We start from the raw sequence: 16,994 nt of genomic DNA on the forward strand, positions 1-16,994 counted from the left end.
GTCGGTGTTAGATACATTAATCCTCAATATGTTTCTTTTTCTACAACTTAAAAAACAAAACAAAACAAAACTAGTGTAGCTTTGGGGGAGCTTGGAGTGATCTTGGCCCTTTCTGGGTACTTCCCCCATAGACTGCTGCAGCCCCTTGAGGTGAAGGGGTTTTGTTTCTGTCATTGTCATTAGTGGTAATTTGTTGGTTTGTTTTTAAAATGGGAATTAGAAGTCAAATAAGCTAAAACCATGAGGACCTAATAGCAAGGCCAGCCATCGCTGCTCTGAGCCGGGCTTCCTTTTCCCCCCATGTCCTGGCCTGGAGAGAGGGAAGCAAAGAACATCACGTGAAAACCCAGCCCACTGAACACCTACTATGGGCTTAGGAGGGGTTCCAGAATGAGCTGGACTGCCCGCCGGCAGGAAGAGGGTAAGAGTGCAGAGCAGGAGGGCCCTGTGGACCCAAGGACTCGATGGGGTCTGAGGTCAGAGTAGGCTGCAGGCCTGTCGCTCAACCAGCCATCCTCATCACCATGTGACCATGTGTGCCTGTGGTCACACGCTGCTGCTTTTATTTTATTCTGAGTGGTCCCTTTCCTCAAAGCAACATCTCCTGGGTATCTTCCACTGCCCCTATCCCCACTGCCTCTTTCCCTTTCCTTCTCCCTCTGTCTCTGTCTCTGTCTCTGTCTCTCTCTCTCCAGCTTTACTGATGTCACCAACATGCATCAAGGTCACAGTAGCAAGAGGGCCAGACCTGAACACCCTCAGCCTTCCTCTGTCTCCCTTATTCCACTTGGAGGCCTATGCCTGTACTTGGTTTGGGAGTGGGAGATACCCTCCCTGCCCTGAGTATCTTCCAAGCCAGTGGCCTCCTCCATGTGGGTGTCCAGTGCTCAGCTGAGGTGTCTGGAGCAGCCTCGGGGTGGGGTGGGGGGATGGAGCGTTGCTTAATTCAGAGAACAATTCCTGGCACATGCTCAGATGGCAGGCTTTGCAGTGGAATTACCAACAGGGAGATCAAAGAGATGCTCCATTCTCACTCAGGGAAAATAAAATGTGCATGTACCAGCCATTTTTAGGTCCGAACTCGAATTAGTCCTACAATGCTGCACTCCATGTTGGATTAGCTAAGCATGGCCCTCCCTGCTTTCTAGGTGGGTGGTGCTGGGTGCAGCCTCACAAGGTCTCTCCCCTCCATCATGGGCTTGATGGCTATGCCAGAGTTGACTGCTGGATTAAACAGAGCGAGAGAGATTTAAAACCCAGTTTGCAAGATCAGGAGCTTGGCTGCACTTAACTAGTTTTCTACCAGCTGTCTGGGCACTGCCTGCTGAGCACTCAGCCTCCCTGGAAATGTGAGCTCCCCCTAGAGGCATCAAGTAGGGAGGGCTTCTTCTCAGTGTGGAGGAGGGGAGAGGTTTCTGGAGGTAGCCCTCATTCCCTCCACTCCCACATCCAGGGTTGGGGCCTCTTCCTGAAACCACAGCCTGGGGTACATCAATTTAATCACTTGTAAAATGTGAACCAAATTTCTGCTCCCTCCAAGAACGTGTGCCTTTTGTTTGGTAAGGCTGCCTGCTCCAGGCTGTTAACCTGGAGCCCAAAGGGAGGTGGTAGAAGGTGGAGTGGAGGTGGAGATGGGCGGAGAAGGCTGGAGTGGGCCCTCGCCTTCAGCCTCCAGGATCTGAGATGCTTGCCTTGCCTGCCTGCGCTTCTGTGCCCCCCTGGCCCTCTGATTTATAGGTTGGGTGGCTGGGTGCATGGGGTCCGCAGTAAATTGCCACGTGAAATATATTTTCCTTTTGTTCCTTCCCCTGGAGCTTCCTGTCACTGTCCCTGGTTTGCTTAAAGCCCGTGGAAGCTCAGGGTGTTGTAACACCCACAGTGGTGCAGAGAGGGCCAGAGACTGTGGGGGAACTCCTGAGTCTGGCCTAAGACACGTTTCTCAGCCTTTTTTGCATTGTTGCCACCCCTACCCAAACCCTTGTACACCATAGACATGCGGTATGTCTGCTTACATAGAGTAAGGTTTTTCTGCCCCTAGCAAGGAGGACTGTGAGAATGCACAGGAGGACTGATCTTGAGGACTCCTTTATAACCCCACTGGCTTGGCATGGGCAGGACTTGATTCCTTGGTGGGCTCCCCTGAGAAGAACCTTCTCTTTAGTTGTGGGGTTCTGAGACCACAGAGGCCTGCTGCCCTGGCCCAGCCCTGGCAAGGCTTGAGGTGGGGGCCTGTGTTCCCCACCCTTCATTTTCAGTGCCTCCCTCTCTGTTGCCGTGGCTGGGAGGGTTCGGGACTTGCACCAGGCCCAGGCCCGGGATCTACAGGAGATTTCTGCTCCTCCATGTGTTCCCTCCTCCAGCACAGCTTCCCTGTGACAAGCTTCACATTAGTCTAGGCAGGAACGTTGCAAAGAATCACAAGTGTAATTGCAGCCCCCTCCCCTCGGTGAACACACCAGCCTCTGTCTCATCTTGCTCCTGTGGCTTCTGTTAATTCTGTTCACGGTAGTTTGAGTGCGTCCTGAAGAGCATCAGCGCCTATCTGTGGTTCCTTGAGAGCTGGATGCTTGGCGTTGTGACAGGCCTCCACTCTGCTCCTTGTCCTCCCGGGAACTTTGCAGCTCTCATGTGGTGGGTGACAGACAGAGGTCCCAACCTCTTGTTGGCCCCAATCCCTCTCTCTTTTCCACTCCTGTCCCCGTGTCTGGGGTTGTCCCTGGATTACAAGCAGCTAAGTTCAGACTTCCCATTTGCTCAGAGGGAGGGCTTGAGAAATCCCTGCTGGTCCACACACCCAAGTCTCTCTGGGAGTGGGGGCTTCAGGTCCTGCATGGGGTGCTACCTATTCCTGTGTACCACTTCTGTCTCCCCTGGTGGGTTGGCAGGCGTGTGGCCAGATGGCACTGGGAGAAGGATGCTTGCTCATGTCAGTGCGCCTGCCACTCCTCATCATCATGGCTTTGCTGCTTTTCCTGGTAGAACTGGGAGCCTGAGATTCAAATCTGCAGACTAGGTCTCTCCCCCTTTGCACTGCTGACATTGGGCTGGGTTACTTTGTGGGGCCATCTTGGGCACTGTGGGGAATTGAGCAGCATCCCTGGCTCCCACTCACTTAATGCCAGGAGTGCCCCCAGTCATGACATCCACGGATGTTCCAGACACCACCTGGTGTCCCCTGGGGGCAGAATCAGCAAGTAGACCCCTTGGGCTAGCGAGGCTCCTCAGTGGGTAAGGTCCTCCTTCCCCATCGTCCTCTTTCCTGCCCAGGCCTCTGTTGATGCTACTAGTTGGTGAGCTCCAGGGGACAGAGGCCTTTTTTAGATGAGGATGTGGTCTGGGTGGAGGGGCTTCATGGGCAGATTGAGGATGTGTCCCCCCGTTCTGCCTCCTGAACCTGCCTCCACCCCCACCCACCTTCCATGGGTGTCCTGCTGTCCTGCTGGGGGCAGAGTTTGTTTCTTAGCTGAAGTAAATGCTGTGGTGATGGATGAGCTTTGTTTCGAGGTCAGGCTGGGCTGGCTCCCCTCGAGGTACTAGCGATGGAGCCTGGAGGAGAGAGAGATAAAGTCTCACTCAGCAGAAGGGAGAGCCTGGAGATGAAGAGGGGCCAAGGGCTGGTGTTGTGGCCCTAGGGCCTGGCTCTGTCCTCAGAGCCAGTGCCTGGCTCAGAGCACCCTGGGTTTATTATTATTATTGTGATTGTCATCTGTGCAGGAGGGTTGGGAAGGGATCATAGATAGGCAGAAGGAACTTCTTGGCTCTCCAGCTGCTGCCAAGACCTCCCCCCGCCCAAGGACAGGGCATAGGAGTGGGAAGGGAACAGGTCCTGAAGGGCTGAGATCATGCCAGTGGACCCTGGGGAGGCTGACAGTGACATGTGGATGAGGCTTCCTTTCTGTAGAAAGGAAAAGAGGGTGACATTGGGGCTCCGGCCTCCTGGGGGTCAGTGTTGTGCCAGTTGAAGGTCCTCAAAATCTTGCCTGGTCCCTGGCTGTTGGGTCCAGCTGTCTGTCAGGAGTGGTGGGAAGCAGGCCCTGGGGCCAAGAACCAAGGGAGCCCCTGCCAGTGCCTAATTGTTTTGTTTATGAAGCGCTTCTGAGAGCTTCCAGTGGATTTCCTAATGAACTGGTTTGTTGTGGCATCTCTGCTGCAGTGCTGGTAATTACATCAGAAACAGGGGGCCTGTGTCTGTGAGCCTTCAGAGCAGATGCCACCTTCTTGGCTGGTTTTCTGCCCCCATCTTTGGGTGGTTAACGCTTTGTGGGCTGAAGTGCCAGGTATACCCCCCAACCTTTACCCAGATCGTTCCTTGAGAAACAAACTGTCACTCCTGTTGTTTGGCACCCACTCAGCAGTCATCGTGCAAGTCACTGCTCAGCTGCTGAGAGATATGGAATGAGACTGATGAGGTACAGAGGAGGAGATGGATAAGGGACAAGAGTGCCCAAAAGATTTCTGACCCTAGAGAAGCTGCAAAGAGCAAAAGGGATGGTGGAGCTGGGCAGCGACAGCAGGGCCACAGGTGCTGCTTAGAGGAGGGGAGGTTCCAGTCGATGCTGCAATGATACCCTGATGTGTTCATGTCCTGGGGCCACTGTCACAAAATACCATAAACTGGGGAGCTGGGCAACGGCAGTTTGTCTTCTCCCCATCTGAAGGGCAGAAGTTCTAGACCAAGGTGTCAGGCAGGGCCATCCATCCTCCGAGGGCTCCAGGGAGGGTCCCTCTTTCCTCTCCCAGTTTCTGGGGGTGGCTGGAAATCCTTGGTGTCCTTTGGCTTGTAGACACGTCTCTCTAATCTCTGCCTCTGTCACTACATGGCCATTTCTCTGTGTAGTTGTCTCTCTTATAAGGACATAAGTCATTTGATTTAGGGCCCACCCTAATCCAGTCGGACTTCACCTTAACCAATTACATCTGCAAAGACCCTATTTTGAAATCAGGTCCTCTTCTTAGGTACCTGGTAGGCAGGAATTTGGGAGCACTCTTCAGCCCTGTATCCCTGGGAGCACGGGGGTTGGAGGGCTTAGAAGCTAGAGAGCATTCCAGACCAGGAACAAAAAGTGCAAAGTCCCTGAGGGAAGCAGAGAAAGGAGGTGAGACTGCCCGGATGTGTGCAGGGTGGGGTGGAGAGGAGGGAGAGTTTGGGCCTAGGTTTTAGGGTGGGGCCTGTGGGACTTCAACAGAAGGAACATGGAGGGTGCAGGGAGTGAGGGGGGCAAGTATCTGGGTGCACAGTGAGGCCACTTAGTCAGCAGAGAGAGAAGGAGGGACAAGTGCCAGGTCTGCACTGTTCAACACTAGCTGAGCACACAGTCATTTAACTGTAAATTAATTAAAATGAAGTAAAATTAAACATTTTGGACCTTGGTTGTAACTACAAGTTCTAGGTAAGAGCCATGCAGGCTAGTGGCGACCACACCAAACAGCACAGATATAGGACATGTGGAAGTGTCTTGGGCACTGAATGGTCACGGGGTTTGCACCTCAGTGGCCAGGGCCAGGAAGTGCTGATGGACTAAAGGGGGCCTTTCAGTTTGAATGTATGGCCCTGCAGGTGACAATGAGTCGTCAGCTGGGAGACAGGCCCATGCCTGACCCCCCTCTCCCCGCCATTTCGTATGCTGTTTCTGAGGGCCCCCACCTCCATGCACCACAGGGCAGTCTCAGAGGATGTTGAACAGTCTGCTGGGCCCCATGTAGCCCTGCACATCCTGTCTGGTTCCTGAAATAGAGCCAGAGTTGGTGCTGCTGCTCAGATTAGAGAGAGGGTCCCTGTAGTCAGATGCTGTTTGGGTTGATAATTTCATTGAACCACATTTAATAATTTTCTCTTTAGGCCCTTATCTCTACTTTCCCACTTTGTTATTTTATATGAGCAAACCCTAATGTCTAGTCAGCCTTTTAAAAAGAGGTGGCCTCTGATTAAAGATCAGTGCTGTTTAAATTGGGGGAAATGTGGCAGATAAGACCCCAGGGCTCTGAGGTAGCCCAGTCTCAGCCGTCAGGGCCCTGGTGCCTCAGTGTTGCCAAGGATCAAGGCCAGAGAGGAGTAGAGAATGTGGAGCTGGGCACCCCTGGGGGAAGGTTTGGAGAGGGACCAGGCATTGGGGGTGGGGGGTAGGACTAGGAGATGAGAGCCTCCCCTTACTGATTGAGACCCACTTGTGGGTAATGGCCCATGAGTGGTGGTGAAGTGCTTTGCACGCCTCATACCGTGGAAATGTCAAATAGTAAGATCCTCTGGGTTATATTGGTCATTCCTACTCATTTCTATGAAAAGGTTACATTTATTTTGCTTTCAAGCCTAGAGGGAGAGGTGGAGTCGAGGCTGCCAGCCCTCCGTTATAATCCTGCATTGGGGACCCCAGCGGCAGTCAGGGTCTTGTGCTGGTGGCTGATTGCTCTGGGAGGTCCCCTGCCACGTGCCCTAAGCCTGGGGAGTCCAGGTGCCATGGGCCCTCTGAGCCTGCCCTCTGCCCTCTACCCTCCGCTCTCTGTGGCTGGGACAGCTCCAGCCTAGTGCTGCTGGGCCCCACGGGCCACCAGCTCTGAGCCAGATGACATTCCAATTTCTGTTTTTCATGCTTTGGAAAGAAGAAATCTATTTGTTTCTGCTTGGGGCCCTGCTCTGATAGCTGATGGCAAACCTCTGCCCTGCCCTGTTTCTCATTTTCCTCAACTTAGCAGCATGTCCTGGGAGACCCTTGCACGAATGTCGGGCTGCTTGATGTGTCAGTCTTCTGACGTAGGGTGACAGCCTCCCTGCTCTTGGTTCGGTGTTCACATTAGGCCAAGGGCCCCTAGAGTCAGTGGTTGTAACTCTTGTCATTTGTCATTTGGAAGTGACAAGTGTGCATCTTGTTGAGCTTCTGGCTGGAACTCTCAAGACCCCCGGCCTTTTGTATGAGCCTGTGACAGGCTTGAGCCACTGGGTTCACATTGGCCGATACTTGTATGACAGGAGGCTCTGTGTTGGGGCACACTGTGTAGGGAATGGCCTGAGCCCTGGTGGCCAGGGTTCTGCCCTGTGAGTCTCCAGCCTTGCCAAACTTTCCCAGCCTTGCCAGACCCCCCTTTGCCAAACTCTCTCTGTCCCCTCTCTTCCCCTTCCCTTTCCCCTTCCTCTTCCCCTTCCCCTTCCCTTTCCCCTTCCTCTTCCCCTTCCCCTTCCCTTTCCCTGTGGCTTCCCTTCCCACCACCTTTCTTCCCCTCCCCTCTCTGCTTGTCCTGTCCCCCATCTCCTCCTTCTTCTCTCTCTGCCCCCTTTTCCCACAGACCGGAAGCTGGGCACAGGCACACCAGGGTTCTGGGGGACCCTGGTGAGTCCATGAGCCTTAGTTACGGGATGGATGAGGAGACAAGAGAAGGGACTCTCCCCCAGGGCCTCATCTGGGCAAAAATGCCAATAACTGGAGTGGCAGAATGAGAAGAACACATAGTAGGTGCTCCTTCCTGGCAACCAAGGGGGGGAGGGTCAAGTGGACCCTTAGTGGATGTAGCTCTTCTCTGCACCCACATTCCTGTCTCCTCATGTGTGTATTTCTCCACAATTCCACCGTAAGCTACTGCAGAGCAGGGCTCAGTGTTGTGTGGTAAAACTGCATCAATTCAGCCTTATTAGTTCAGAGCATATAATAGTTCAGACATGGGAAATGGGACTCATTTTGAGCTAAAAGTTGGAAATAGTTTTGCTCTGGGTTTTTATGACTTCAATTGCAGAATCTCATCTAAGATCATTGCCTTTCTTTTTAGACACCTAAAACCTTGGGAAATTGAAGGCCCTTAGTGAGTGCATCCACTCTCAGTCAGACTGTTCTGAAGGCTCAGGAAGTTTCACTCAATGCTCTGTTGTTAGGGAAGCTAGACCTGTAACTTGGACCTCACCTTAGACGCTTTCCTTAGCAGCACACAAATGTTGCTTGTAGGGGTAGCATATTGGGACTGATTCAGTGAGAAGAGGGACCCCCCCACCCACACACCCATCACCACAAAAGATAGAACAAGAAGACCCCATCACGAAGGCTGTCCGTTTTTCACCTTCTGTTGTAGGTCCTGGCACACTTCTCAGTAAACTGGATGCCCAGGGGCCTGACCGTTTCATTCCTTATGTGTCATTTCAAAGACCTGGATCCTGTGTTCCTTTAGTTCTGAGTGTCTGAGTTCATTAACACAAACAACCTTGGGGCAGTCCCAGGCAGATTGTGTGAAATCTGTGGCTTGGGTTAAGAGCTGGCACCTCTGCTAGGAGGGGAACTGTGCCTCCAGGTCCCATTGGGCACCAGGTCCTGTTTGAGGCTGGTTCTGGGCTCAGATGTGGGTGAAGTGCAGTTGGCCCAGCCCACTGAGGTTCCGATGGGCTCTGGGGGAGTGTTCCTCACCGTGAGTGGCAGCTCGGGTTGCAGATAGGGGGCCAGGTGACTTAGAGGTGGAACCTGAGACCAGGCCTCTGGTCAACAGGCTCTAAATGCTCCTGGCACATGGTGAGAGTTGGGTTCTGGAAGCAGGTGGGGAGTGTGCAGCCCACCATACTCAGTAAAAAATGGGACAGTTGTAAGTTCTCTCTAGGATATCCATCTTGGTCAGCTCAGGCTACTGTAACAAGGTACCGAAGACTGGGCGGCTTAAACAACAGACATTTATTTCTCACAATTTTGGAGGTTGGAAGTCTATCAGAGTGCCAGTGTCATCGGATTCTGGTGAGGACTCTTCCTGGTTTGCAGATGGCCGACTTTTCACTGTGTCCTCACATGTGGGGGTGAGGGGCCTGGGAGAGATTTGAGGTCTCTTCCTTTTCTTAAAAGGATACCAGTCCTATAGGATCAGGACCCCACCCTTATGACCACATTTAACCTTAATGATCTCCTGATGCCCATCTCCAGATACAGTCACATTGGGGTTCAGGGCTTCAACATAGGAGTTTGGGGGGAACATATATTTCAGCGCATAGCACACATCTGTAGTCGCTTACACAGTTCACTAAAGTTGGCATGTGGGAAGTTCAACACCAAGGTCGTTACACCTCAAGGTACCCTGTAAAAATTACTTTATGACTTAAATCAGGGTTGGACCAACTTTTTGTAAAGGACCAGATAGTGAATATTTGGGGATTTGCAGACCATGCGGCCTTTGGGTGATTGCTCAGCTCTGCCTTAGCAGTACCAACACGACCGTAGATAGGGTGGTGTGCCAAAAAAACTGTTTACAAAAACAGGTGGTGAGCCAGATTTGTCCACACTCCATAATTTGGCCACTCTGACTTAAATCACTTACCTGCTCAATAAAGAGATTTAGAAAAATAAAATAGTACATTTTTTTTGACTCCACAAAGAACCATGGTTGGTGTTTGATGAATGTCCTTGGCTTTTTCTAAAGATTTTTGCTCTTAATTGGGGCTTTACTGTATTCTTGACTGTGCATTTTGTATTTTTTCAGATAACAGACCTGTCCTAAGAACATTTCTGTTATTTAAATGGCACCATCGGTGGGATTTATCATTTATGCAATCTGTCCACAATTGTTGAACAGCACGATTAGAGTTTTTCCTGTGTGTGTGTGTGTGTTTCTCTCAGTAATGAAGCAGAGAATGGCTTTGTCTAGATTTTTCACTTCCTTGGGCAAGATCCCTAGGAAGGGGAGGTGAGGGAAGCTCTTGCTGAAAGGAGCCGCAGTCCAAATTTTGTTCAGGGCTTGTCAGAGCTGCACCTCCGTCTCTGTCTGGTTGGTAGCTGGTGTCTGTTGTCTCCAGCTGCCTGGCCTTGCTGGGGGCTGCATGGGGCAATGATGGCCAGGCCATCTTGTCCCTCCTCCTCTGGGGGGGTGGTGCAGGGGGTAGTGCTGTGTCTTCTCTCTGCTGCTGTCACTTGAAACAGCACTTGTTCCTCCTGTGTTCAGGGAGCGTCATTGAATGCATTCTGCTAATTAAACTGGCGCAGACAGCTAGCTCCTGGAATGGTGGCCCTGTCAAGGGCTCTTTGAGGCACACTTTGCAGGCTGTCAGGCCTCTCTTGATGTTAGGCACCATCTGAGAGCCAGTTTCTGCTCATGAGTGTTGGGGGTGCTGAGAGGGGTGCTCACCCAGCAGCCCCAGCCCAAATCGTGCCTCTTCACTCTGCCGGCATCACTGATAAACGAGGAGGGGCCACAGGTGCTGGGCCCAGAATCTTGGGATGGGGTGAGCAGGTGAGGGGCTGAGCCCTCGGTGGACAAGCCCACTCTCTGGACGGGAGGCCCATCCCAACACAAGTAGGCAGGCCTGGGAAGGGGGCCCGCTGAAAACGCAGCTTGTCTCAGAACAGACCACCTGTGGGAACAGACCATCATTGGGACCCCAGGCCATGAACTCTGCATTCCCCATCCCACCCCCCCATGTCCCTGTCTCTTTACTCCATCTGTCCCTAGATGCCCCACTCAGCACTAATGGAACCACTAGCCACTGGGCCCTGACTGATTTGAGCAGGACTGGCCACTCAGAGTCCTCATTACTTAGTGCCTCTCAGAGCATGATCCCCTGCCTCTCATGGTTCTGGTGGCTGAGTGCTTTATGCCTCTGTATAGAGGGCCCTGGGGCATTCAGGGGACCCCTCAGACCTCCTCCCCCTTTTGTGCTCTATTTCTCCACCAGAGACTAGTGACATGGCCAAATTCCCTTGGGAGGTGTACTCTGTCTCTGTTGCGGTGCTGATGGGGGACCGCCAAGTCAAGGAGCTGGAATGAGAGCAGCAGAAGCTGTCAGTTTTAGTCAATCCAGCAGATCCTTATGAAAACACCTGACCCAGAAGATTTGGGAGCCCAAGAGGGGCTGGAGGGGGACTATTGGTGAAAACAATAGAGTACTTTGCTCTCAAACTCAGTTACCTCCTTGGGTGCTGCTCTGAGGCTGCCCTGAGGACTCCGCCACCAGCCTCTGGCCTCCGGCCTGCTCCCATCCCTTTCCCAGGATGGCCTGCGCTGGCAGAGGCGCTCTGTGCTTGCTCCTGGGCCGAAGCGAAACAGCACATGTGATGTTCCATATGCACGTGGCCCCACAACAGAAAATGGCCAGGTGTGGGGAGCTGTTGAGGGATCTGGCATGTTCAAGCCTCTGAAAGTTCCTAGTAGGAAGTTACCTTAGCAACTTCCTTACCCAGACTGCCAGGCTGAAACCAGAGTGAGGGGTCTGCAGTGCCTGCACCTGAGCTCAGCTGCTCAGTCCACAGAGGTCACTGAGTCCTAAATCCAGTAGGCTGTCACTTCCCTCCTGTGGAACCCACAGGACCCTGCCTTCTTCCTACTGCTTCCTCACCAGGTGCCCATGCTCCCCAGATCTCCACGCAGAACCTGCACAGCCTTGAGAGTGGCTGTCCCCAGTGGCTTCGTCCTGGTTGGGTGAGGAGGCCAGGCCAGGCTCCAGGTCATCAGGGCAGTTGTCTCCCTGGCTCTTGTCTATGTGTTCCCTTTCATGAGTGCACACAGGTGCTTGTTTCAATTACTTAAAGGAAAAGCAATTGTGGAGCTGCTCGATATAAATCCCTTAAGCTGCTGTTGATGGTGACACAGGGGAGGCCACGGCTGGGCCAGGATTCTGAAACACGGACACCATCTGTGGTCTCGCCATTCCGCAGCCAAATTACTCTGCTAGCCTTTCTGTGTTGTGCAGATTTTCATTAAATGAATTGAGTTTGCTGGGAATCTCTTGGCCATAAATATTCCCTCCCTCTCAACGTGCTTGTGTCATTGCTGTTCCAGAGTCCAAGCTCCCAGATCCAGGCTGGGAGGAGTGATGGGGTGGGGGAGCTGGGGCTGCAGGAATTTCCCTGGGACATTTTTTACAGCCTCTCCTGCACTCCCACCCCCAGTGGCCTCAGATTTGGGGTCATAAATACTTTACTGTTTCCTGAGGAAATTGAGGGAAGTTTGAAGGACTTGTCAGGGCAAGGTACATAATTGCCTCATTTAATTAAGTGTTTTCCTTTCTGTTTCCTGCATTTCCACTGAGAAAGTGGCAGTGATAGCAAGAAGGTTGTAAAAGGAGGCAGAGAAGTGCATTTAAAATGGAAATGAGTTTTTAGCCATGGTTGGAAATGGGCTTCTCCTGAGCATGTTTATTTGACAGAGAGTCAGATAGAGTAGCCACGAGCGTTCCCAGCTTTCGGGGGCTCCAGTGCAGGTGTCCCTGCAGGGCATTTACCCCAAGGCCTCCTGCCACGGTTCTCAGGACAGGTGTGTCCCCAGGTATGTGTGTCCTCAGAAGGAGGCAAGGACTGTGCAAGTGTGGCACCCCATGGTTAAGGCCACCCCTGAGATCCCCTCATCCTCTGCAACCCTTTCCTGAGCTTCCACACAGCTTCAGCCATCCTTGTGGTGACCCCTCTTCCAGAAGTCTGCCACCCATTCCAAGGGCTGATCGATCCTTTGGAGTCTAGACCAGAAGCCAGCAAACTACAGCCTGTGCCGAATCTGGTCCCCACCTCTTCTTATAAATAAAGTCTTATTGGTACACAGCCATGCCCATTAGTTTATGTAGTATCTATGATGATTCCTAGCTAGCCACAGTGCAGAGTTGAGAGGTTGTGACAGAAACCATGTGGCCCACAAAGCTGAAAAGATTATTGCTTGGCCCTTTATGTAGGTTGCCAGCCCTGCCCTAGATTAGAAGTCCCCTCTGTTTCTCCCTACCTCTCACAATAGGATGCTTTTCCGATCTGGTCTTGGCCCCATTCACAGGAAAGCAGGAGGCCAGCTCCACTTGAGTTCCTCTTGCTGACTGAGGGCTCCCTGTCGGAGCCCAGATTCTAGGATTCTTGGCTGACTTCTCTGGTCCACAACTGCCCCAAATGTCAAGTGCCCCCAGAATACGTGCGGTATGGTTACTCCTGCACATGCCCAGCCCTGGGGGCCACCATGACACTATAACATGGAGGGAGAGGCTCTGAGAACATGTTTGTTGGAGAGGGTGGTGTTCAGTGGTGTTTGAGCCTGTCCTCATCACATGTTTGTACCTTGCTTGAAGCTTCAGGACATAGGGACCTTCCTGTTCAAGGCAATGTCTGCTCCAGACCACCTGGCACTTGTTCCTTGGCACTATATGCCAGCTGGTGGACCAGAGGCTCCCATTTACCTTCACCTGGGAAAGGAAGATATGCCATTTCCTGTCTCATGATAGAAGTTCTAGTGTGGGGTGTCTCACTCTCGGGCTCATAGGGTCTCTCTCCTGCCCCCCATAGTGCACGTGCCGGAAGGACATGGTCAAGATCTCCATGGACGTCTTCGTGCGCATCCTGCAACCAGAGCGCTATGAGCTGTGGAAGCAAGGCAAAGACCTCACCGTGCTCGACCATACCAGGCCCACAGCCCTGAGCAGCCCCGAGCTCAGCACCTGGAGCACCTCCCGGGCCTCACTCAAGGCCAAGCTCCTCCGAAGGTGAGTTGCCAAGGAACTGCCCTGTGCCTGGCTCTGCTGGTGACTGTAAATGACCCCCACCCCAGCCAGTCCCAGCTGACAGGTGGCTGCAGGCTGCCCCCTCCCTCTCTCTCTTTTCCTTTCCTCTCCTCCTCCTCTTCTTCCATTTCTTGCTGCTTCTGAGTCAGAGTGTGTTTCTCAGGCCCTGACCTCCTCCAGTTTGAGGTTGGTGGGCCTTAACAACAGGCGGTGTCTTTGTTGTTAGACTCAGTTTCCCTCCTGGCTTCTGGGAGGCTGGCCCTTTGACCCTCCAGCAATCTGGTTTCCTCTCTGGGACTGCACACGCTGTCCCTCTTCCTCTTCTGCTTGTGACCTTAGGTGAGAGAGCCCTATGTCTCCATGCTGGGGCTGCCAGGCCCCTTCTTGGCTCTAAGTGATGGCAGGTACCTTGCTGGAGCCATGGGGCATAGGGGTCCAGTGCTTGGTCTGTGTGGGCCACCGGCCCCTGCCATTTTCTGTTTTGGTTGCTCATTTTGGCTTTTCCGATAATGTGCTGCTCAGATTCACAGTCATGGAGGTCACTGAGACACCTGTTCCCCCAGGGACATCCTTTGCCACCCCTGTTCCATCTCAGGGAGCCCCCTCCTGGCTTCTGCCTTTCATGACAACATGGTGGCTGCCCAGCCTTGCGCCTGGAGTCTACTAGGGGAAAAGAGGGTGAAGTGGCTGCACCCTCTTGGCATTAGCACCGTAGCCATGGGGACATGGGTGGCAGCCGGGAGGAGGAAGAAATTGACTTCCTGCCAGGAGTGAAACATCAGTGAGCGCTGTGCTCCTGGCATCACCCTGCAGCCCTGGAAGCATCGGTCCCATTTTGCTCTCTTCTCTGGGAAACGTCAAGGCTTTCAGGACTCTGAGCTGCTCAGACAGAGTTCCAACAGACTCATTTTGGTGCCCAAGGAATGTTCAGCAAATCCGCGCTGGGCCCTGGCTGTGCACTGTGGCAGGGAGGGACAGCTCAGAGTAGCCTGACAGCGTTCCTGCAAAGGACCAGTGTGGATGTTTTCAGCTTCATGGGCCAGACAGTTTCTCTTGCAACCACTCAACTCTGTGAAAGCCACCACAGACAGTAGACGTTGCATAAATAATGAACATGGTGTGCCCCAATAAAACTTTATTTGTGGACACTGAAATTGGAATTTTATATCATTTTCACATGTCACAAGGTATTATTATTATTTTAATTGTTGAACCCTATAAAACAGAAACAACTTTCTTAGCTGGTGGGCCACACCAAAACAGGCAGCTGTGGATATGGGCCTCGGGTGAGGTTTTCCATCTGCAGCCTCTTGGTCACTTCTGACTTCTTTTGATCCCACTGATGATGGACAGCTGGCCCCACTGACTGACCATTGAGGGGGTGGGTGCTCGGGCAGTTCCTTCCTTTGGCTGTGCCAGGTTGGCGGCACTCCCACACACTGTAGAAATGCCCTTGGAACTCTTTCTGGGAAAAATCATCCCAACCAAGTGGTTATGCCCAGTCCAGAACCTTTTTCCCCAACGGTGCTGTTCTAGTTTTCAGCACATTCATCTGTGAATCCAGAATCTTGGGCTGTCTTGGCTTTACCCACATATTTTTCCCACCCCCTGGCCTCTCTCTTTGAGAATGTTCCATCAGCCCGGAATGCTTTCACATCTGTTCCTGACAGCCGCCTGAAGGTGAGTCTCTCTTCTGATTTCTTTTGTTGTCTGTCCTTTTGATTCCCACTCTCCTGTGTTCTCATGAAAAGCAGCTTCTCAGTGAGGCCGATCTGTGCCGCTCCTGATCCCTCCCAGCAGGGTGAGCTTGCAAAACAGAGTCCGACGCAATATTTGCATAATGGCTAATTGATTGTGGCTCAGTCTAATTGGTCAACAGAGCAGACTGCCAATAAATAAGCTCACACTCCAGAAATGGATGGGCTTAGAGGACCAGGGCGCCCCAGCAGCTGTGCTTCCCTTAGCTGGAGACTTCTGTGTGCAGAGGAAGCTTCCCACAGGCCCTCTCCCTGCCACTGTCCTTTCACACTCCCCCAGGCCAATCAGCCCTCAGTGGAGGGCTCCTGGCCTGCTTGTCATGCTCTGTTCCTTTCTGGAGCATCCCTCTCTCGCTTCAGCCTCTTTTGCCTCTGACCTAGGGAGCTGTAATATTCCAGCAGTGGGATTGAATAACAAATTAAGTCCTGTTCCCAAGGATATAATTTTCTTTAAAGGCTTCATTATGTAAAATAAGACTGATTCCGCCCCTCCCCCCTTTTTTAAGTCATGGAGGGGCTTTCTCTGAAAAGGTTGACTGCTACCCCTCCACCTATGAGTCAGTGACTCTCAAAATTGCCTGTACCTTTCTCTCCTGGCCCCAGGCCCACAACATGTGGAGGTCCTGCCCCTCCGCAGCTGTGCCTGGTCTCCACTGAGGAGGGTTTGCTCCCCTGAGCCTCAGAGAGTTTGTTTTGAGGGAAGGGTGGCTTGGGCTAGATAGGGGTAGGGGCAAATGTGGCTTCTAGATCAGGGTTGTGTGCCCCCCTCACTGTGTCCTGTGCCCCTGCACTGTGGACACTGGGGATGGTCATTCTCTGGAGTGGCCTATTCGGGCACAATAGGGTGTTGAGCAGCATCCCTTCCCCATCCCAGTTAATGCCAGGAGCTCCCCTAGTCCTAATGACCACAACGTCTTGGTACCACCCAGTGTCCCTGGTTGGGAACCCCTGCCCTAGACAGAAGGTGTGGCATTGTGGTGGACCCCATGTCCATCTGCTGTTCCCCCCACTCCCAACCCTCGTGTCCCCCTGCAATCTCGTCCTTTGGCCCTGCAGCTTCTCCCTGGTCCCTGCTCAGATTGACTCAGCCAGGTCCCACCCCCCACACACTGAGGGTCTAGCCTTCCTGAGAGCCCCCCACACTGTGCCCCACATGTCATCTTGGAGCAGAGGCCTGGTGTAGGCCTCCCTGGGAGAGAATGATCTTCTAGTTCTTGTCACTCTCCCATGGATTTATCTTCCATGTCTAAATCTTGTTGAATAAACTGACCCTCCCCCATGACAAACAGGGCACAAAGCTTGGACTTCTTGCTCCTTGCTGTGTGGCCTCTTTGGCCCTCACCACCAGGTGGATCCCTGCTTCGCTGGCATAGGCCACCTTAGAGTCTGGCACCTTGCCCAGGCCTGGTCTCTGTCAGGCCCCCCTCCTCCTTCCTCCCATTCCTCCCTGAATACCTTCTCCATGTGCAGACTCGTTTTCTCTCACCTCCTTGTTACTTCCAATGAGAACATCAAGAAATGTAGCCCATCGACCACATGTTGCAGCAGGTGTGCATTCAGCTTGCTGCACACATGCTTATAGAACATCTGAGCTGCCACCACCACGCTAGTGCAAAGAGGGGAATGGAGAGAAGACGAGCTTCCTCACTGGGACCCACTGGTTCCCAACCTACCCCAGCCCCTACTGGTTCCACTGGCTGTGACCTCCAGCTATCCATGGGGGAGGCTATCAACTGACTGTGGCCAAGAGGCCCCCTGGCCCTGCTTGCCCACCCACACCACCTCTCACCACCACCCTCAGATCACCATGAAAACGA

At 52.8% G+C, this 16,994-nt stretch overlaps 1 protein-coding gene across 1 annotated transcript in view; it reads left to right on the forward strand.

Annotated features, from left to right (window-relative positions):
* Positions 1–16,994, forward strand: part of KDM4B (lysine demethylase 4B) — a 129,554-nt gene that overhangs the window by 83,190 nt on the left and 29,370 nt on the right. Inside the window, exon 10 of the mRNA XM_081136619.1 lies at positions 13,206–13,402. Coding sequence (XP_080992745.1) covers positions 13,206–13,402 — 197 coding nt within the window. The remainder of the gene's footprint in view (positions 1–13,205; positions 13,403–16,994) is intronic.

The sequence above is a fragment of the Miniopterus schreibersii genome (genome assembly GCF_964146895.1).
Source record: "Miniopterus schreibersii genome assembly, chromosome: 4".
Taxonomy (NCBI): Eukaryota; Metazoa; Chordata; class Mammalia; order Chiroptera; family Miniopteridae; genus Miniopterus; species Miniopterus schreibersii.